At 46.1% G+C, this 23,007-nt stretch overlaps 1 protein-coding gene across 4 annotated transcripts in view; it reads left to right on the plus strand.

Moving 5' to 3' along the window:
- Positions 1 to 23,007, plus strand: part of LOC119965350 (gamma-aminobutyric acid receptor subunit gamma-2) — a 172,119-nt gene that overhangs the window by 32,256 nt on the left and 116,856 nt on the right. For all 4 annotated transcript variants that reach the window (XM_038796000.1, XM_038795999.1, XM_038795998.1 and 1 more), the window contains 3 exons: positions 1,856 to 2,076; positions 16,950 to 17,032; positions 21,371 to 21,511. In XM_038796000.1, coding sequence (XP_038651928.1) covers positions 1,856 to 2,076; positions 16,950 to 17,032; positions 21,371 to 21,511 — 445 coding nt within the window. The remainder of the gene's footprint in view (positions 1 to 1,855; positions 2,077 to 16,949; positions 17,033 to 21,370; positions 21,512 to 23,007) is intronic.

A 23,007-nucleotide genomic window follows, 5' to 3' on the forward strand; every position in this document is an offset into this window, starting at 1 on the left:
ATTCAATTCACACGACCTTCTCAGCCAATTCTTTAAGAGTGAGTCAGGAGCTTCTCCATGAATCTAAGACATGAGAGAAATATATATTATGACAAGTCATCCACTGGCTGTTATAGGCAAGGAAATCTCTCTGTTTTATTTCAATTCATTAAAGTAGGTCGTAGGGCACCATATCCTTCCACTAGATTTTTAACACTAACAGATTTTATGACAGAGTGCTCCTGATACATTTATCACGCCCAGATATATAACGCGTGTGAGGTAAGCATGAAATCAGCACTACTTATAATATTAATATACATTGGATCAACTCAATATTGTACTGTTCTAAAATTTTAATTTGTTTCATATTATTAATGTTTTTACTTGGATGTAAAACTCAATATGCAGTTTTTCCTTAATGTTAGCTTGATGCATTTCAGTATCAAAAATGACAGACATTGATCATGTTAGCCATTGGCTTAAATACGTTAAGATCAATTTTGAACTTTGTACCTCGGATTAACATTGCTGATTGGCCGCCTGCTATAGAAAATCCCCAATCTTCTTTCTTGTTGACAGCAGGAGGGAAACATGTGCCCTTTCAAGGGCTGTAAAGTATCTTTCTTCACTGAATGGTTAAAAAATAGATGGAAGTATCAACTAATGAAACATGCCTCCCCTTGTTTGATTACATTTTTGTTAAAATTGTTGAAGACAGGTACTCCACTTCTTATAACTTGAGAATCAATATTTATATATATGGCATCACAGGTACATTCACAGCTAATTTTGTATATACATTACTGATTCTATAATTGCTCATGACTCATGCTATAGAAACAAAGAAAGATTTTCAAGGCTGCTTCTAGTCTATAAATCTGGATTTAACAGGGTGAATGAATGCCTAGAGCAACTCAAGAACATTAATTGCCTTGAATCCAATTTAAAGCAACTTCATGTTAAGAACAGCACCATGTTTACTTGAATAAATAAATTGTTACTTGTTACTGACCCTGTTGGCCCAGATGATTCTCACTATGTATGCTGATTAAACAGATTTAAAGTAAAATACCATTGATGCTCCATAATGCATTTTACTAGGGGATGTGTCTGATGGGCTGCCCTCTTAAGGGGATCCTCCTTTCACCGCTCAGATTTAACGGGTGATAAGAGAGGCATGCATTTAACATATAGGCCAATAGGCTTGACCATGTGAGCCAGGGAAAGGAATGGAGGGGTTGTAGAATGCCACCTTTTTGGGTTGACAATGCCATTTGGAGGTTCCCCTTACACTCTTCCCTCCTCCCTCTACCCTCCCTCCCCTCTTTGCCTTGTCCAACATGCACCCCACTGCCTCTCAGATCCCCATCACCTAGGCCTGCCAACATGGCCCTGGAATGATCCTGGACTTGGTTGGAGGTCCAGTCCAGCACATCACCCCCCCGTGACTTTGCTCAGCTGCAGTACAGGCAGTGGCCACCATTCCTGGTGGCGCTTCTGGTACTGTAGAACTGCCTACATCTGATTGGTCAGTAACTTTATAATGTGGGATTTCCTCTTTAAGAGGGGTAGAAATCTCGCCTCATAACAATTGCTTGAAAAATTAAAGCAGGGCGAGGTAGTCAGCTGGAAGTGAGCTTGCTTCTGACATTTATGCTGGGAAACAGGGAACCTACCATCAGCATATAACCCATCTCGGTGTTTCAGGCTTTCTGTTCTGAATTCATTTTCAGTTGAGGTAACCCCATGTTTTAACACTGAGTACTTCAGGGGGAAGATAGCAATGTTTTAGAAGCTTCATGTACAGTATTCAAACAATGTTCCTGAAAACAAATATTGATTACTTCATATTTTTATTTGATCTATTCAACAGGAATATACCATTGACATATTTTTTGCCCAAACGTGGTACGACAGACGTCTCAAATTTAACAGCACCATGAAGGTTCTCAGACTCAACAGCAACATGGTTGGCAAAATATGGATACCGGACACATTCTTTAGAAATTCCAAGAAGGCTGATGCACATTGGATAACAACTCCAAATAGAATGCTTAGGATATGGAACGATGGGAGAATATTATACACACTAAGGTAATTTAAATTAAGTTATCAATATTTTGCTAAAGATTAAGAAAGAAAATCAACTTTGTCCTCAGATCAACTGAGTGCACTTTTTAAGTGTCATGGAACAAACTTAATGATTTCACTTGCTTATTTTATTAATGCCAGTAAATCTTAATTTTATTCCAATTATTCCGATGGAGAAGCTGGAGAATAGGCTTTTATTCAAATCAAGATTATTTGTTCTGAACATTGCCTATGAAATTGAGATTCACTTTTTATCCACAATGTAGAATATGTCTCCTGCCCATCATACTGCTGAGCAGGATCTTGCTGTGAGTGGCAGATTCATACAGATCAGGAATGCCATGGATTGAATCCCAGAGTTCCTGGGTTAGAGAGAGAAAAAAAATCATCCAGGAATCTTGCTCCTGAGCATCATCCAGTTCAAAGTGCACAAGCGTGAATATTGACTAAGGATAGGAACAGGCTTAGCTGTGAATAGCTCACTGACACTGACAATCAAGGCAGGTTAATGAACATAGCCAAGGTGCTGCATAGTTTCTGTGTGAAGCTTAAACATTTTCTGCATCCTCCTTACAGTGAGCAACGATAGTAAAAACTGAATTATAACCACATTAACTGAGAAATACAAAAGGAAAGATCTGATTATCTTGGCTTTGAATGTCCTCAAGCTTCCGACTGTTTAATTTCAGAGTATGTGTTGGAAGCCCTATATACATGCATAGTGGTGGGTTCCATCACATTTTCACTCGAAGGAAATCATTGACCCAGAATATTCTGGAAAAGGGCATCATCAGTTAAACTTTGTCCTGTACTTTTTAACTTGTAAAAACAAGTAAGTTTGCTCAAAGTTCGATGCCAACAGGGGACCCAGGACATACGAATATACAAACATATGAGTTAAGAGTCGGAGTCATTCACTCAGCCCCTCGAGCCTGCACCGCCATTCAATAAGACCATGGCTGATCTGATTGTCACCCCAACTCCGCATTCCTGCCTGCCTCTGATAACCTTTCACCATTTGCTTATCAAGAATCTATCTAACTCTGCCTTAAAAATATTCGAAGACTCTGATTCCACTGCCTTTTAAGGAAGAGAGTTCCAAGACCCTCAACTATCTGAAAGAAAGGAAATCTCCTCATCTCTGTCTTAAATAAGCAACCACTTATTTTTAAACAGTGACCCCTAGCTCTAGATTCTCCGACAAGAGAAAACAACCTCTCCCTGTCAAAAGCCCTCAGGATCTTAAAGGTTTCAATCAGATTGTCTCTTAATCTTCGAAACTCCAATGCATACAAGCGGAGCCTGTCCAATTAGTCCTCATAAGACAACCCATCCATTCCTGGTATTAAAACAGAAAATGCTGGATAAACTCAGCAGGTTTGGCAGCATCTGTGGTAAGAGAAACACAGAGCACTACTGACCCACCACGTTGTGCCCATTGTGGATCTGGGCGCACCGGAATAAATGTGGGAAGGCCAAAATCGAGATTCACACCGGGCGCAAATCTGTTTGCTATATACCCAACCTACTACTGATGGTGAATTCTGAATCACACCCAGATATGGCGAGCATATCATTAACCCTCATCTGCATTCATTTTCATCTCATTAGCGAGATCGAAATTGAATTTAATGCCCTCCCAGGAATTAACCCGCTCCCCACTGAGAAATCATGGGGCAGCCATTTAGTACTCCTTTTTAAAAACGTGAAGCTGGTGCAGTGGCTGCTGAGGGGATCTGAGGAGTTGAATAGCCACTTCCATTTTCTGGCATGCAGCTCAAAGGGGTTGGACTGAGGTGGGGGGCGGGGGGGGGGGGGGGGGTCGGGCTGCAGTGTTCCAGGGCGAAGAATACTTGGGGTGGGGGGGATGCGGTAAGGAGCTTTCTGTCTGTGATGCCTTAAAACCATCTTTAAATATTGTGGATACCCATAACAAGGGCAACTACAGATGCTGCCAGGATAGAGCTCTGTTCTTGGTTCTATGCTGAAGGTCACTTTAACTCCCTTTGACTGTAAGCAGCCTCTAGCTTCACAGCTGATGGCTTTTGCTAATGAGAAATTGGCTTTGTTAGTTGTGAGAACACTTCACAGCTCTCAACTGGTTTTGTTTGCTGCTTGTTCCTGCTGGTGGTTGCAGATGCCTGGAGGCTGCTGTTGCTGTTTCCTTCCTTTTCTGTAGCCGGAAAGAAGGACAATTTTTTCGAGATACATGGTTGCCAGAACACAAGTCTCGGGAGGACATATGAGTCCACGGGCAATCTGCTTTGAATCAAGCTGTGGGACCTGGTGCGCAACAGTGATCTAAATGGGCCACCTGATGAGGCTGCTGAAGAAATGCTTTCGCAGATAGCTGATGCTTTTGATGCTGGTGTAGTGAGTGCTGCATGTAACTAGGGGTTAAACACGCTGGAAGTCAAGGATGTTCAACTGCACCTTGACAGCCAGTGGAATATGTGGATGCCAGGAATTGATTCCGGTGAGATTGGGCCGTGTAGGAGGGCCTGCACAGCTGCGGCTCTTGGACAGAGAATGGCACTGATACGTGGAACAAGGAACACATTAATGGACAGATCATTTCTGTGACAAAGTTCTGGACATAATAACACATTCTCAGGCTTATCCTCCATTTCTGTTGAGGAACATGTGAGGGGTGGTACCGCGTGTTTGTTTTTTTGCGAAAATGAGCTGATATAACTTTGTATTTATACAAATGTAGAACCATGACATTTCCTTGTTGTTTAATGGTTAGTGTGATATGTGGAATGTTACCTATCATTTAATAAACAAAATATTATCAAGTGGCTTCTCGTGGGTACACGTGCCATGTCTCAGATGATGATTATTTGGAAATTTTGAAGTCAGAACAGTTTGCCTGAACTCTTGAAGTGTCAGCACCATAGAGACAACAGGCAACAATCAAACACTTAAGACCTGACTTTCAGACCTGAGGATATCCTCGCAACCATAGGATCAGGGGAGGAAACCTGAGCACAGTCTTTCTAATGTTCCCGGCAGGGTCTGGAGTCTAGGAGCTCCTGCTGTGATCAGGGGGTGAGTGTTCACAATGAGGTTTTCCAGCACAACTGGCTCGCTGGATGGCACTCTGAGAGAAGGCAGGACACGGAAGGATGGGAGAGGCTTGGGGAATTTGAGGTACCTGAGGTGGAAATCTTCTCCAATTCGTTACAGACATAACAATATGGCTAGTGTTGCCGGTCCCACGGAGGCCGTCCCCGCTGTGCGGATGGCAGCCGAGGCAGGCAGATGCTGGAGAAGGCGTCAGTAGCGTCGATCAAGGCTGTAGGCGGCACTCCATGTTCAGGGGGTCACATCACCCTGAAGACTCAGCCGCCCATCAGGCCGAGGAGGAACCCAGAGCAAGACACCAGTTATGGCCCAGGGTATAGAGGCATTGTTGGTCTTTCGAGGAGATGACGGACAGCGTGTGCCACCGGAGACTCCATCTCAACAAAGGGACAGTGCAGCACCTGCGCCACGTCCTCACGGACTTGGCACCAAGCGGAGGAGGAGGAGACCCGCTCTCAGTGGTCAAGAAGGTCACCACAGCCCTGATCATCTATGCAACTGGCCCATTCCAGGGCTCGAGCAAGTTCTTGTGGGGCATTTCTCAAGTTACACCCCATATATGCAACCGTGAGGTCATGGATGCCATGTGTGCCCGTGCATCAGATTTTATCAAATTTGAGCTGGACCTGGCCTACCAAGTTGCCCGGGCTGCTCGATTTCCCGCCATCGCCAGGATGCCTCAGGTCTAGAGCTAATTGATGGCATGCATGTCATCTTGCATGCATCAATGCATCGGGGAGTGACAAGGTTCAGCATTTCCGGAGGATAAAGAAGGCCCTCATCCTCGTTGATTCTCATGGGACGAGGCTTTGTCAGTCAGCACACACCCCTCAACTTCATCCCTCCTTCCCCAAATTCCCTCTCCCCCAACGCCTCCAAACCCCCTCCCCACATTCCCTTCCTTCCCACCCACTTAGATCCTTCCCCCCCACCATTCCCCATCCATCCCACACCACCCACCCCTACGACGACCCAGTTCCAACCTCTAAGGGTCTGTGTAACATCACCTCAGGGTGATGGGCCTGTGTCGGCACTGTCAGCGGGTCAATATACAAGGCAGGAGAGTAACACGGTGTGAGGTTAGCTCTGTTGCTCCTCACTTTATGCCAAAATCTGACTCCTGTCACCTCTGAATGGGGTGTGCATTGGAGGAACTTGACCTTGGACCACTGTGCCCAGGTGGGGGAGATCTAGTGTGCCCGCTGCCCTTGAGATGCGCCAGTGTCAGCAGCGGGGATTTGGTAGAACTGGAGACTGCCTCCAGCACTTCCTTGTCCCTGACGGTGCTCTTGAGGTCCTGGGGATCTACATGGGGCAGAGATGCAGCTGGAGTGAGATCCAGAGGCCTCTGTCCTGGCAACTCCCCATTGTCTGCATCATGGTGTTGACACCCTCAGTGATGCTCCTCTGGACTGTGCCACGCTCTGGAGTGCAGTGTCCACATCCCTCAGTAATTGAGCCATGCTTTGCAGTGCCTCGGCAATGTCCACCTGCGTCTGGGACATGTCCCTCATTGACTGGGACTTGATATCGCTGACCTCCCCTCCTGAATTTCAGGGCTGTGTCCTATCATCTGCATCTGCTCTGAGATAACCTTGTCAAGAGGCTCGGCATCTGACTGGCACTCAGCTACGTGCTGTGATTCAGCAGACCTCTGACTGCTGACTCGCTTGGATGTCCCAGCCTCCAGCTGATGTGCATCATCAACTGTGTGGTGCTCACTAGATTGTGCCCCAGGAGCCTGTCCAGTAATGTCCTCCACTGACATGTGTGCCTCTGTGCTGGTGGAATGTGGGGGTGATAGCTGTGATGCTTCAATGGTGGTCTCCTCGATGCTCTCCTCTGTGGTGGTGACTTGGGTGGCAGGGGTGGAACGCCCCAGATGGCCCAGCTCATCAGATGGAGATCCTGCGAGACAATGGACATGTGAAGTGTGAGAGGGAAGGATCATTTTGTTTGACATGAAGAACTCACTTGTGACAGGCCATCTGGGTGATGGGGCAGTGTATCCTAACTTCTGCGGTGCAGGCCAACCTCGCTGTTGGTGACTGCTCCCTCCTCGATCAACCCCGCAATCTCCAGGGCCCGTTCCCCATAGGGGGTGAGGACTCGAATCTCTAATATCCCGTCTCCTGCCTTGGCCCTTTCATGCTTATTATGGGCTATCTTCTACGGGGACAAAGAGAGCGCGTTGTGAACCACACACTTGATGGGTCAGGGGTCTAAAGCAGGTGCCATGTTTGGGCACTGCACCTGGATATGATGGGGTTGTGCTGGTGGGTGCCAGTGGGTTCTGAGGAGCAAGCACGATGATCAGATGTGGGGAAGGTGCAAGGTGATTTGGGCGGGGGGGGGGGGGGGGGGGGGGGGGGGGGTGGTTAAGGGGAACTGATGTCATATAAATGACATTGATGACGATGTGGAGGGTAGGATCAGTAAGTTTGCGGATGACACAAAGATAGGCCGGGTGATTAACAGTGAGGCGGAGAGTCTTGGGTTGCAGGAAGATATGGTCAAATGGGATGAGAAGTGACAGATGGAATTTAATCCTTAAAAGAGTGAGGTGTTACACTTTGGCAGGAGCAATTTGACAAGGAAATATTTAATGAATGACATCAAACTGTGAAGTCCTGAGGAACAAAGAGATCTTGGCGTGTTTGTAAATAGAACTCTGAAGACAGAAGGGCAGGTTAATAGGGTGGTGAAAAAGGCATATGGGACACTTGCCTTTATCAATCACGGCATAGATTCTAAAAACAAGGAAGTCATGTTGGAGTTGTATAGAACATTGGTGAGGCCACAGCTGGAGTAATGTGTGCAATTCTGGTCGCCACATTACAGGAAGGATGTGATTGCACTGGAGTGGGTGCAGAAGCTTTTCATCAGGATGTTGCCTGGGATGGAACATTTTAGTTATGAAGAGAGGTTGGATAGGCTTAGGTTGTTTTCGCTGAAGCAGAGAAGACTGAGGGTGAGCTGATCGAGGTGGACAAGCTTATGAGGGGCATGGACAGGGTGGATAGGGAACAGCTGTTCCCCTTAGGTGAACAGTCGGCTACGAGGAGACACAAGTTCAAGTTGAGGGGCGGGAAGTTCAGGGAGGATTTGAGGAAAAACGTTTTTACCGAGAGGGTGGTGGTGCACTGCCTGGGAAGATGGTAGAGGCGGGCTACCTCACATCCTTGAAAAAGTACCTGGATGGGCACTTGGCACGACATAACATTCAAGGCTATGGGCCAAGTGCTGGCAAATGGGATTAGCATTGGCAGATCAGGTGCCTTTCATGTGGTAGTGGAGACTCGGTGGGCCGAAGGGCCTTTTCTGCACTGTATTTTTCAGTCATTCTGATTCTGAGAGGTGCAGCTCAGTGGAGGTTGTTAATCTTCTTCCTACATTGTACGGCTGGTCCTCCTTACCATGTTGCCCGCACTGACAGCTGCACACTATGCCTCCCGGGCAGTATTAAGGGCCTCCCAGGCCCTTCTGCTGGTCACCTGATCCCCTTGGAGGAGCAGTATGTCCCACCTCCCTTCCACTGTGTCCAGAACCCTGGCCAGATCGGCATCCCAAAACGAAGAGCAGGTCTGCCCACTGCCATGCTTAAGTTTTGACTGGGAGTGAGTGCTGAGGGAGCATTTAAAAGCAGCTCCCCCCAGTGAATCTGAAAAATCAGACGGTGACACGGTAGCACAAGTGGATAGCACTGTGGCTTCACAGCGCCAGGGTCCCAGGTTCGATTCCCCACTTGGTCACTGTCTGTGCGGAGTCTGCATGTTCTCCCCGTGTCTGCGTGGTTTTCCTCTGGGTGCTCCGGTTTCCTCCCACAGTCCAAAGACGTGCAGGTTAGGTGGGTTGGCCATGCTAAATTGCCCTTAGTGTCCAAAAAGAAAGTTAGGAGGGGTTATTGGGTTACGGGAATAGGGTGGAAGTGAGGGCTTAAGTGAGTCGGTGCAGGCTTGAAGGGCCAAATGTCCGCCTTCTGCATTGTTCAGACACAGCCAGTAATGACGAGAGGTTCATGGGGACTCATTTCCGGCACCAAGTGCCATTAAATATGGATCGTGATCTCGCCAACACGACTGTTGATAAACACCCCGCCAATCACGCTGAAAATGACACTATAATAATAATCTTTTTTATTGTCACAAGTAGGCTTACATTAAGACTGCAATGAAGTTACTGTGAAAATCCCCTAGTCTCCACACTACGGCATGTGTTTGGGTACACTGAGGGAACATTCAGAATGTTCAATTCACCTAACCACGTCTTTCAAGGCTTGTGGGAGGAAACCGGAGCACCCGGAGGAAACCCACACAGACGCGAGAAGAACTCACAAGCTCCGCACAGACAGTGACCCAAGCCGGGACTCGAACCCGGGTCCCTGGCACTGCGAAGCAACAGTGCTAACCATTAAGAAATGTTGCCATTAAATTGTGCCCACAGTTTCGAGTCCTTCAACCCTTCTGCAGAACACTTCTGTAGAAGGGCTAAATGGACTTGAACAGTTAATTCTATTTCCCTTCACAGATGCTGTTGGACCTGTTGAGTTTATCTAGCATTATCCACAATTATCCACCTTCTATAATGCATTTCTTTCAATAAGAATGCCAATACCATACACAGTACTCCAGATATGGTCTCACCAGTGCCCTGTACAACTGAAGCATAACCTCCCGACCTTTGTGTTCAGTTCCCCTGACAATCAATGATAAAATTCTATTAGCTTTTCTAATTATTGCTGTACCTGCACAAGGCTATCCAGATCCCTCTGAATCTTGGAGCTCTGCATTCTGTCACTAATTAGATAATGGATTGGATTCTCTGTTTGGCAGACTGTGGGTGGGATTTTCTGTCGGTTGACACCGGAATCAGGAAACGCGATTGGGCGGAGAATCGGTTTTGACGCTGAAATCGTGCGCAGTTCCGGTTCCGCGGCAAATCTCAATTCTCCGTGTCTCAACAGTGGCGTCAGTGCGTGCCGTACAGTAAACGCTGCTGGCATATCACTAGTGGGCCTGTCCCAGTACCTCCGTGGCCTCCTTCATGCTGCACTCCACTGCGACAAATTCCCGACGGCCAGGTTGACGTGCGCATTTAAAAATCATGAAACGGGCGCCGTGGCTGCTGAGGGAGAGAGGGGGTACAGAAAGTATCCAACATCGCCATAGTTTGCTGGTAGTTGTGCTACTGGCTGGGGGGCTTCTGCCAGGGCTGGGGGAGTCACAGGGGATGGCCAAGAGGTGGGCCACAGGGTCGGGGTGGACAGACACTGAACACCATTGCTGCAGTCTGCAAATCAGCCATGCAACTGTGCACACCACTAACATAGGGCCACAGCTCATATGGGTGTCCCCCCAGGGCCCATCCGTAGGTGCCCTCTGGCCCTAGCCGACCCATCAGTGGCATGAGCGTGCTCCAGCACAACCACTGCCATCTTGTTGGCTGGGATGGTGTGTGTGGGGAGTGAAGTGTGTATATGCGGCTGCATCTTCCCAGCCTCCCAAGTGTCAATTACGGACCCGGCAAATCACGCACCATTTCTCACTGGAATCAATTGTGTTCCATGTGGCGCTGGCGCTAGCCCATCCAGAGTCGCTGAATTGGTCCAAGTGCGGCACCAGTTTAATGTCATAGAAGTCCATGAATCCTGTCCCTGCGTCAACATTTAGGGCGGGATTCTCCATTGCCCGACGGCGATTTAGTAATCGACGATCGAGCGGACAATCCCTTTTTACGACCGAATCAGGGGTGGTGCCTGTTTTCGGATGCTCTGCCCCCTCCAAAACGTCATCATCGAAGAGTATGCCGCATGCCGTTGGGAAGGCCTCAGGATGTTTCCTGAAAGCCCTCCCCCGATGCTCCGCCCCGGTGGGCCGAGTTCCCGACCACGTGGATACAGATGCTCTCATTTTTTGTGAACCCAGTGTGGCGGCTGCGGACTGCTGGCTGGGCGGACTTCGGCTAGGGCTGGTGGGAGCTGTTTGGGGGTGGCCACGGGGGTGGCGAGGGGTTGTCTAGGGAGGCACCATCTGGCAGGTTGGGTCAACGTGGTGCCGACGCCATGTTATACATCGCGACTACTGCTGCAGGTCGTCGTCGCGCGCATGTGTGTTTACGGTCCCACCAATTCTCCGGGAGTTTTACATGGCCGGTTGCTAGCCCTTCACCGGTCGGAGTATCGGTGCGGGGGAGACGGCACCAACTTTTTCATCGTAAAACCAGACACATCCTCTGGACGTAGTTTCAAAGTCGGAGAATCCAGCCCTTAGTCTCAGGAGTGGAGAAATCCGCGCTCCCATCGGAGATGAATCGCCTCTAATTTACGCGTGCGTTGCCACTCACCTTTGCACAATTATGTACTTTTCCTTTAAGCTGATACCATCTTTAACTTTTTTAGTTAATCATGGATGGTGGGTTCTCCCCTTGGGATGGTTCTCTCTCATTGGAATTTATCTATTCTGTGTGCTCTGAAACATCCCTTTAAATGCCTGCCACTGCATCTCTAATGCCTTATTTGTTTTTATACTTTCACTCACTCTATGTTTATGCCCTTTATTTAAGTTTAAAACACCAGTCTTGAATCCACCTGTCTCCCCCTCGAACTGAATGCAAAATTCAATCTTGGTGAAACATGAAACTGACAGAATATCCCCTAATTGGTGAGATTTAAACATTGAGAAAGAAACTGAGGAATGAACGAAAAGGGAATAGGCTGAATTGCAATCAAATCAGGTAAAGAAAATGAAATTAAGAGATGAGCAGAAAGATTGTATTCAGATTCAGAGAAGTAAGAAAAAATAATTTAAAATTAGAATCAAAAGTGTCTTACATGCAAGAATGGGGCTCAACAGTTGGAAGTTACCGTGGGCAGCACAGTAGCACAATGGTGAGCACAGTTGCTTCATAGCTCCAGGGTCCCAGGTTCGATTACCGGCCTCGGGGGACTACCTGTGCGGAGTCTGCACGTTCTCTCCGTGTGTGCGTGGGTTTCTTCCGGGTGTTCCGGTCTCTTCCCAAAGTCCAAAGATGTGCAGATTAGGTGGATTGGCCATGATAAATTGCCCTTAGTGTCCAAAAATGGTTAGGTGGGGTTACTGGGTTACGGAGATAGGGCAGAGGCATGGACTTAAGTGCGGTGCTCTTTCCAAGGGCAGTTGCAGACTCGATGGGCCAAATGGCCTCCTTTTGCACTGTAAATTCTATGAAACTGTTTGAGTTTTTTTCCTTTTTGGGCCAGATAGGTTGATTGACATTATGGGCGGGATTCTCTAATCCCGGGGCAGAGTGTCCACGCCGTTTTACAACCGTGTGAACGAACCGACCCCATGACTAATTCTGGCACGCACGACACTGGAGCAGTTCACACCGTTCCAGCTGCTAATCCCGGCGCAAACTGGGTGCCACAGGATCCGCGCATGCCCGTAACCCAATAACCCCACCGAACCTTTTTTGGGCACTAAGGGCAATGTAGCATGGCCAATCTACCTAACCTGCACATCTTTGAACTGAGGAAGAAAGCGGAGCACGCGGAGGAAACCCACACAGACACGGGGAGATTGCGCAGATTCTGCGCAGACAGTGACCCAAGCTGGGAATCGAACCTGGGACCCTGCAGCTGAGTTTGATTTTCAAAATGTGGCAAATTCCTAAAAGGAAACTGGGAACTTGAGGGCTGTTTTTAGAGCCTAATATAAGGGCACCTCAAATTGTCCAGCAACAGGTGATGATTTGCAATTCAAGAGGAATCCCTTCCTGATCACAAGCTGCTGGATCATTTACATGTGAAGAATGATGAGTCCGATTAAACCTGCTGTCATTTTGGCTGAAAATCCTGGGCCATTATTTCTGTCCTCTCTTACTCAGCTAATCAAAAGCACCACTTAATAATTAAGCCATAATGGAGTGATATTAAGAGCTATGGGCGTTAAATCACTTTATTTAGTAAGGTGATGATTTATCAACTTACTGCTTCACTATGACCACAGCAAATTCCAATAAACAACATTCGATATTTTTGCAGAAGCTTTAGATATTTTGGCTGGTAATTAGCTTGAATTGTTCAAATCTATAACTTCAACAAAGCACTTTACTTATGCAAAAGATTGTTGATGGAGAATAATGGGAGGGATTCTCACCCCCTCCGGCTGCTGAATTCTCCGGCAGCAGGGTTTTGGCGGGGGCGGGAATCGCGCTGCGCCGGTCGGTGGCCGCTGGCAGCAGGTGATTCTCTGGCCCGCGATGGGCCAAGCGGCCACCCGTTTTAGGCCGTTCCCACCAGTTTAAATTAGACCTGGTACTTACCGACGGGACCTGGCTCTGTGGGTGTCTTCCGGGGTCCTCGGGATGGCGCGGGGGGATCTGGCCCCGGGGTGGTGCCCCCACGGATGTCTGGCCTGCAATCGGGGCCCACCAATCCGTGGGTGGGCCTGTGCCATGGGGGCAATCTTTCCCCCCGCACCGGCTGCTCTGGACCTCCGCCATGGCCGTTGCGGAGACAAAACCCTTTGCGCATGCGCTGGAATGACGTAAGCACACGCTGGTGCTCCCGCGCATGTGGCAACTCGCAGCAGCCAGCGGAGGCCTTTCACGCCAGTTGGCGCGCCCCTTCCATACCGGTTGGCGCAGCGCCAGCCCCGCCGGCGCCGGCCTAGACCCTGAAGGTGCACCACCCCTCGACGCTGGGACCGCCCGCCTCGTCGGGTAGGAGAGAATCCCGCCCAATGAGTGTGGTATAATATGCTGCTGGAAAATAAATGTTTTGATAGTAACAGTCATGCTACAGAAATGCCAGGCAAGGGACATCTCCGACAAATGGGAATCCAACCATCTCTCCTTGATTTTCAATGGCATTACCACCATTATCAACATCCTGGGGGCTACCATTGACCTGAAACTAAACTGGACTAGCCATATAAATACTGTGGCTACAAGAGCAGGTCAGATGTTGGCAATTTATTGGAGAGTAACTCACCTCCTGGCTCCCCAATGCTTTCCCACCATCTACAAGGCACTAGTGTAATGGAATATTCTCCACTTTCCTGGAAGAGTGCAGCTCCTACAACACTCAGAAAACTTTACACCATTAAGGACAAAGCAGCCTGCTTAATTAGCACTCCATTCACTACCTTCAACATCCACTCCCTCCATCACCGACACAGAGGCAACAGCGTGTATCACCTACAACAGTATTTTTCAAACGTTTTTTCCCACGACCCACTTTGACCAACTTGCGGACCTTCGGAATCCACGCTGGCTGACGTTCATGACCCATGTCGGCCGACCTTAGCAACTGACTCTGGCCGACCTTCACACTACATCATTATTGATTACTTTTAATGCGGCAGATGAGCTTGCTCAGTCCTCACAATCTCACTTGCTTCGTCATTCAATATTACATTTTTGCGAAGGACTTCAGCTGATGACTTAACTTCTCACTGCATCCCTTGAAGAAAATCAAGAAGTTTGTCCTGGAACTTGCCATGCTAAGTCTTTAAATTCCTTTGAATATTTAGGTTTTGAAACTTTCATCTTGCAGTACTTTCGTGCAAATAACTCACATGGGCTTTGCATCCTGATTTGCACTGGCACAATTACAGCCATATCTCAAGAAATCTTCTTTCTATTGTTTTGTTCCCGATTTCAGTCTCTTCTTAATTGTTTGTTCACCAGAGGCCCTGGAGCTCTGGATACAGCTCACACCAGCGTTGCATTGTCCTGCCATGGACTCTCCTGTGAGGCTCTCTCCAGCAGATTTAATTATGAGATCCTGGCCTGTTTGTGCCTTGGGTCCTCTCTTCCTTATGACAAAATAATCCATCTTGAGTTCTTCATGCAGTCCTGTTGCTTGCTTGCTGGCAGCTACAAAATGGAGGAATCTCTCCTCCATGATTTTGCACTCAAAGCACGGATGTCCAGGGCGCGTGGTGTCAGTGAACATGCCGGGCACATGACCTTCTCTCTGCCGCTGCCTCTGGCAGAAAGACTTGATCATTCATATTTAAAGGCCAGTTGTGGCTGGCCTCTTTTTTTACTTTGAAACTTTATTTCTAATAGCTGATTTTTTTCCAAGTTTATGACTTTGTACTGCAGATAATTAAGACAATTTCAGTTGAAAATGCGCATCCTTACATTAACACACAAACTTTGTTTTAAATTTATTCCCATTTCTTTAGAAATTTAAACAAGTCTTGTTTTTACTTTACAAACTACGACTTTAGACGAGATGAAGTAACTTGCAAACACATACAATGTCACAATATTTTTTACTGGTTCAACTGCATTGCACTATCCAAACGTCCAAGTAATGTCCTGCTCCATTCTCACCAAAAGCACTTAATTACTGGTTTCCAGAGAGTGTCGGCACAAAGTGATGAGTGTTGACATGTTTCAGCCCTATTGATTGGTTTTGTTTGATCGATATTCCTCGCTGACAAACCTGGTCTGGCTTCCCACTCACTGTCCAGTAACTGCGTCCACCTCAGTCACAGACCACTACCCGACCAGTACTTCATGCCGTGGGAGTGCAAGCGGACGTTGTGCCGGCCGTTGAACAGCTTGACCATGGAGCCGCTGGCCGCATACTGCCAATCGGTAGCGAGAGACAAACTGAGAAGTGTGTAAGCAGTAGCACCAGAGCGAAGCTCCAAGCTGGGGCCACCACCATCAGTCCCAGTCCCCACCCACCCGCTCACATACAGTGACCAGGATGCAGCCCAGCCTTGCACCGCCCCACCCTCTCAAATGTTGTAACCAATCGGGGACTGCACGCGGCCGGTAATCTTGACAACTGGTCACGTCATTGGGGGCTTCTCCCTGTGATTGGGAACGCCACAACAGATCGTTCCACAACCTTCCCGACACCCGGCCGCGACCTACCCGCGGGGTTGAGAACCTGAGTTTGAAAAACCCTGATCTACAAGATGTAACGTAGCAACACACCAAGGCTTCTTCTGCAGCATCTTCCAAACCTACGACCTCTACCATTTGGAACAGCAGATGCATGGGAATACCACCACTTTCAAGTTTCGCTCCCAGTTACACACCATCATGACTTCCGTTGGGTCAAAATCCTGGAACTTCCTCCCTAGCAGCATTGTGTGTGTACCTACACATGGCATGCAGCAGTTCAAGAAGGTGATTCATTCCCACCTTCTCGAGGACAATTGGGGATGGGCAGCAAATGCAGATATTGCCAATGATGCCGACGTCCTGTGAAAAATTATTTCAAAAAATATTATCATCCTATTAGTTCCAAAGCATTTAAAAGTTAAGAAATTTATCAATACATCAGACATACAACATGTTAAAGTATTTGAATGGTGATCATGCTAACTTGCAGATACTGACTGTCTTAGTTTTTTAAAGGAATATCTCAGAAATAAAATTAGGCATGTCAACTAGATTTACCTTTCATTATCTGAAACAATTCCAATATTGTGATTAATAGCTAAAAATATAATTGAAGAAAAATTTCAATTATATTGTTTCTCCGTGTCTAAATAAAATTCACCTTGAGTAAGAATTGTGTGCAACATTCCCGTCATTTGAGTTATGCATAGTCATGCCACCGTATTTTGCATTTTGAAGTCTACTATTTCCTGTGTATCTTACGTAGCATCCCAAGTTAACTCTTTCTGTGTCTCTGTGTCTTAAATATGAAACACATGCCTATGTCTTTGGTTTAACCCGATTCAGAATTTTACATGTACTATATGTAGGTGAATATTTTTCATAACGAGATTTCCCTCTCGGTTATTTCAATGCATACAATGATCTTTTACTATTTTTAGGTTGACAATTGATGCCGAATGTCAGCTTCAGCTCCATAACTTCCCAATGGATGAGCATTCATGTCCTTTGGCATTCTCAAGCTGTATGTATAAGTTTATGTTATATAATTTAACTACACATACGTAAAATAACACTATCATCTGTTAAAGATTGCAAAATGCTTGAAGAGAATTTTTTCACAAAGAAGGCTGTAAAAGATTTACTTCAGAATTTTAGTGCATATCAACATTCTTTGAGCTCATTCTCTTCCTAAAGTGCATATTTCAGCGTTTATAGTATAAATTAAAGTTTTAAACTGTGGGATTTTTCAATAATTAACAGTTCAACGCTTCCTGCGAATGCAATGGAAACTCACAGTTGTTCTTTATTAGTGATATCCAGAGGACAGCACGGTGGCACAGTGGTTAGCATTGTTGCCTCACGGCGCCAAGGTCCCAGGTTCGATCCCGGCTCTGGGTCACTGTCCGTGTGGAGTTTGCACATTCTCCCCATGCTTTCATAGGTTTCACCCTCCCAACCCAAAGATGTGCAGGATAGGTGGATTGACCACACTAAATTGCCCCTTAATTGGACCAAATTAATTGGGTACTCTAAATTTATTTTTAAAACAATTAGTGATATCCATGCTCATCTCAAGATGGTCCTGGTTTTGAATCTACACGCACCTGGAATCAACAGTGCAGGTGGGGGTTACGGCAGATTGATAGTGGGGCTATGAGGGGCAGATTTGTTCCTTGTTCATCCTCCTAATTGCTTTACTTGCCTGTCTCCAGGCACAAGAAGGTTAACCACACCAGAGTTGTGGAGCCATAATTTAAATTGTGGTTCGCGCCCAGATATTTCAGGGATGTGATGTTATTTTAATTGCATGCCTTTCACAGTTTTGCAGCTTCAGCATAGATGATGGAGCAAGCTTGCATTCTTTTTTTTGGAGTAATTTATCATTGTGGGCCACGAGGCTGGCATGGTTCCTTTATTATGATCATTGACTTGACAACCTCTCATAATTCCTATTTACGTTACCGTATCTAGATCTGAACTCCCAACTAGTTTGGACTCTTGCCCACCAGTGGTGATTGTGCTTTGGACCTTGCATACCCATTTCCCTTCCTAATTAACACTGACCCTGCAACAGGCTATTCCCCACGTACAGGAAATTATGGCACCGATACCCAATAAGTTATTCCATTTAATGGCCTTGCATTTGTAACACTAAATAGCTTTGCTTCACTAACACATGATCCTTGCACCTGCAAAGATTTGCTTCATAATCATGCATCATCGTCAGTTGACCAGATATTACAGCTACTAAAGCAGTTTAGTGGCTGTGCGTGCAACATAATAGTTTGTTTCTTGCCTTTGTAAAGCTTTTCCTCCACACACTCAGCAAGGCACATGTGAGGAGTGTGGCAGATTACTCTCTGCTTCCCTGGTTGGATGGAGTTGCAAACAGAATTTAAGAAGCTTGATGTATGGGCAGCATGGTGGCACAGTGGTTAGCATTGCTGCCTACGGCGCTGAGGACCTGGATTTGAATCCCGGCCCTGGGTCACTGTCCGTGTGGAGTTTGCACATTCTCCCCGTGTCTGTGTGGGTTTCACCCCCACAACCCAAAGATGTGCAGGGTAGGCAGATTGGCCACGCTAAATTGCCCCTTAATTGGAAAAAATAATTGGGTACTCTAAAATTTAAAAAAAAGAAGCTTGATGTAATGTTCTTGTTGGATGGCCTGATTTATATTACAAAAGCACTTGTAGCTAAAGCTATAAACGATTTATTAACATCGACCGTGGGTCAAATATATACCAAACAACAGATGAATAACAGTATGAACATGCACAAACCACTATCTCTCTCCCAGCTCTCAAGTCAGTCTGAGGTCACCTGACTCTAACATTCAGTTATATACAAATGAGACTCCTAGTGGTCAGTTGGTGAATTACAACACATCCATGATATCACTACACTTGACACCATTCAGAACAAAGCGATCCATTGAACCGGCACTCATCCATTCACCTAAATATCCAATCCCCCTTCACCACTGTTGCCCCCTGGCTCTGATGTGTGCTACCTTTTGGATGCACTAAAGTAACTCACCAAGGATTCTTCCCCAGCACCTCACAAACCTACAACCATTACCAACTGGAAGGACAAGGGCAGCAAGTGCATGAATAAACCATTAGATCATAGATCATAGAATTTACAGTGCAGAAGGAGGCCATTTGGCCCATTGAGTCTGCACTGGCTCTTGGAAAGAGCACCCTACCCAAGGTCCACACCTCCACCATATCCACATAACCCAGTAACCCCACCCACCACTAAGGGCAATTTTGGACACTAAGGGCAATTTAGCATGGCCAATCCACGTAACCTGCACATCTTTGGACTGTGGGAGGAAACCGGAGCACCCGGAGGAAACCCATGCACACATGGGGAGAATGTGCAGACTCCACACAGACAGTGACCCAAGCCGGGAATCGAACCTGGGACCCTGGAGCTGTAAAGCAATTGTGCTAACCACAATGCTACCGTGCTGCCCACAAGTTCCCTTCCAATTCACAAACCATCCTGAATTGGACCTATATCGCCATTCCACAATATTAAATCATGGAGCTTGGTACCTAATGGCACTTTCACCATATGGACTGCAGTGATTCAAGAAAAAGGCTCATCATCACCTTCTCAACGAGGAATTGGTAATACATGGTGAACTATCCAGCGACATACACTTTCCAAGAATCATTTTAAAATAAAATAAGCATTATTAATATCTATATCTGGTTGCATAATTATAATTACCCACTGCTAACGTTTACTCAATATAATACACTGCTAACATTCATTAGGTAGAAGGGCAGTGGGGGGGGAGGGGGGGTAGGTTAATGTTACTTGTGAATTGCACCAGACAAGGGTGGAATAGTATTCAAAACCAGGAAATACTGGACAATCTCAACAGGTCTGACAGCATCTATCGAGGGAAAGGGAGCTCAAGTTTAGAATCTGGATGACTCATTGTCAAAGTCGAAATATCTCTCCTCAGATGCTGTCAGAGCTGCTGAGATTTTCCATATTTTACATTTTTGTTTCAGATTTAAGCATCTGCAGTAATTTGCATTTATCTTCTGGTGAAATAGTATTGTTGTTGGAATGGATAAATATTCAGAAATTTCGATCAATTAAATATTAATCAATACTGCTCAGGCAACAAAACAGGATAGAGAAGTCAAGCTTTGGACATATGCCAGTTGAAAGGACTTATTTAAAAAACGTTAGATGTTTGTTTTAGTCGGCACCGCCATGGGAGGATCTTGCAGAATCCATGCTAAAAATACTGCTGTTAAGTTAAGTATAGCTCTCAAGGGATTCCATTCACAAAAACTTAGATCGAGGGAACATAGACGGTAAGGCTGCACAGTGGTTGGCACTGCTGCTTCACAGTGCCAGGGACCCAGGTTTAATTCCGGCCTTGGATAACTGTCTGTGTGGAGTTTGCACTTTCTCCGTATCTGCTTGGGTTTCTTCCGGGTGCTCCGGTTTCATCCCACAGTCCCAAAGGTGCGCAGGTTAGGTGGATTGGCCATGTTAAGTTGCCCCTTAGAGTACAAAGATGTGCAGGTTAGGTGTGGTTGCAGGGAACGGGCAGGCGAATGGGCCCAGGCGGGGTGCTCTTTCGAAGGTCAGTGCAGACTCGATGGACCAAATGGCCTCCTTCTGCATTGTCTGGATTCTATGGGGTCTAGGTGAACCACTTTGCACTAGAAAATAGAAATTCTTCAGTAACCCAGTGAATATCCATATTTGGTGCGTTTGCAGTGACCTGTCTATTTGAGCCCAGCATAGGGTTCTACTGATAATACACACTGCGGAGGGAAAATTGTAAGGCTTATAGAAAAGCTAAAGATGTGTACAACAATTATGGGGATTAAGGAGATAGATCTTACCTTAAATTAATTTGTAAGAGTAGCTGACAAAAGCACACAGGTTCAAACTAGTAAAAGTTAAATTCAAAACTGATATCAGGAAGTTCTTCACACAAAGAATGATCAATTTCCAGAAAGAGAAGTGGAAGCAAAAATCATCAAAGTCTTTGAAGAAAGAATTAGATGAAGCAATCATAGGGCTGCAGGGTATTTCTGAATGGATTACTCATGGTGGGCTTACTCATCCATAATTACATTTTGATCTTATGATTCAAGCTGTTCTCTGATTATTTACTTCTGGATATTGAATAGATGGGATAGCGCTCATGGTAGGACGGTGTACTTGGTTTGTGGAATGTGCAGATTTGACAGTCTTTTATTCCTTCATGATTTCTCGTACCTTCCCAAATAAAAGATTACACCCCCACTCAAAACTGCTCACTCAAAACTGCTGTCTTAATAGAAAAATAGCAAACTTTCTTGAATCTAATTTTTAGATGGCTATCCCAAAGACGAAATCATATACCAGTGGGCAAGATACCATTCTATTATCTTTGGAGAGCCACGCTTTTGGAGGCTGTATCAGTTTGCATTTCTTGGATTGAGAAATACGACAGACACTGTCAGAACGACTTCCGGTAAGTCACTTTTTGAAACTGTGAGCCAAGAAATAGTTCTTCTCATGAAGTGGTCATTGAGATTTCAGCACTTGTGCATGCTCTAGCAGTGAGTCTTTCAGAACTGTGGACTGAAATATTTGCTTAACAAAAACGTTAGTAACAAGTTGATTTATGCAGCTGAAGTTTTGTTCTACCATTGATAAAACTTGGTACTTACATCTGGAAATGTTTATGGTCAATCACTAAGGAATGTAATGTGCGAGAATGCGAAAGTTAACTGAGGATCAATTTGGTGCTTTGGCAGAAGCAAAGTATGATTAAAAACCTACAGGAAACCATCTGGAAATGCTATCCCATTTTTGGCATAAGATGTTACTCTTCTGAAGTTATATGGGTAAATTTGGTATGTTCTGATGTCAAGTATGACAGGTATCAGCACACTGAGCATGATGTGTTGAGTTGATAGGCTATGAAACTAATGGAACAGAATGCAAAATATGTAAATTCAAGCATAATAATTTAGTGAGTCTGTTCCACACCTGAAACCCTTGTTTGGGTGAACTTCTGGAAGCTCAAAATGGTTTGGAAATCAAATTAAATTTGAGTTTGCCTTAAAGTGAATGTTGGCAAACATTCATAAATCACAGTTCTGATTTGCGGCTGATTATAACTGAGTTCAAAATTATCATGTAACTTATATCTGTAGAAGGCATATGTAGTTTAGATTGAGATAAAGCTGGAGGTTTTCATGGACAATTCATGTGGACTACCTGCTTCCATTCTGTATTCTTCTTATACAACGGACAATATTTAATCGGACTGATTGAGGTCATGCCCACTGGGCGCAGAACCGGTTGAGAACACCGGTTAGCTCCATGTGGGAGGCCACATGGTATTATAGGTACCTTTCAGGGACTTATGTGGCCACCCTTGGGCCTTTCCCAGGATTCAGGAACCTGGCAGCAGAAGTCCGGCAGGCTGAGAGCTGCCAGCCAAATCAAAGGCTGTCCTTACCTCTGACCCCCTTGCCTTTCCCTCCTCCTTTGACAGGCACACCACAATCCTTAGTTTGCCCTCGCTCAACTTTGACCTGGAGTCCTTTGGATATCTCTCGGTCCGTCCCAGTGGTGTTTCCGGCAATGAGGAACTGTCGCCTTCCTGCACTCCCACCCATCCCCACCCACCTCTCCCCGATACCAGGTCCTTTGATCCGGTATAGTGTGCATGATAATGAGTGACTCATCTCTGGGAGGCCACAGACAAACCCAGAAGGATTTTCTGGGCCACCTTCGGGAGGTGCAGGAAAGCCTTGAGCTCCCACTTAATCCCTGAGCCACTGCTGAATTGTGGTGGGATTAAGGATGATTGGTTCATGAATGAACCTAACTGAAATCCTTTTGCTGGCAGCCGGTAATCCCAAACCAGCCCCTTCCACCCTCCGACTTAATGGAGCGTAGGAGATGTTGGGGGCTTTTCCCATGATAAAGTAAGTCAGGCCACCTGTGGTAGTCACC

Source organism: Scyliorhinus canicula, chromosome 4, assembly GCF_902713615.1.
Source record: "Scyliorhinus canicula chromosome 4, sScyCan1.1, whole genome shotgun sequence".
In the NCBI taxonomy this organism is placed as follows: Eukaryota; Metazoa; Chordata; class Chondrichthyes; order Carcharhiniformes; family Scyliorhinidae; genus Scyliorhinus; species Scyliorhinus canicula.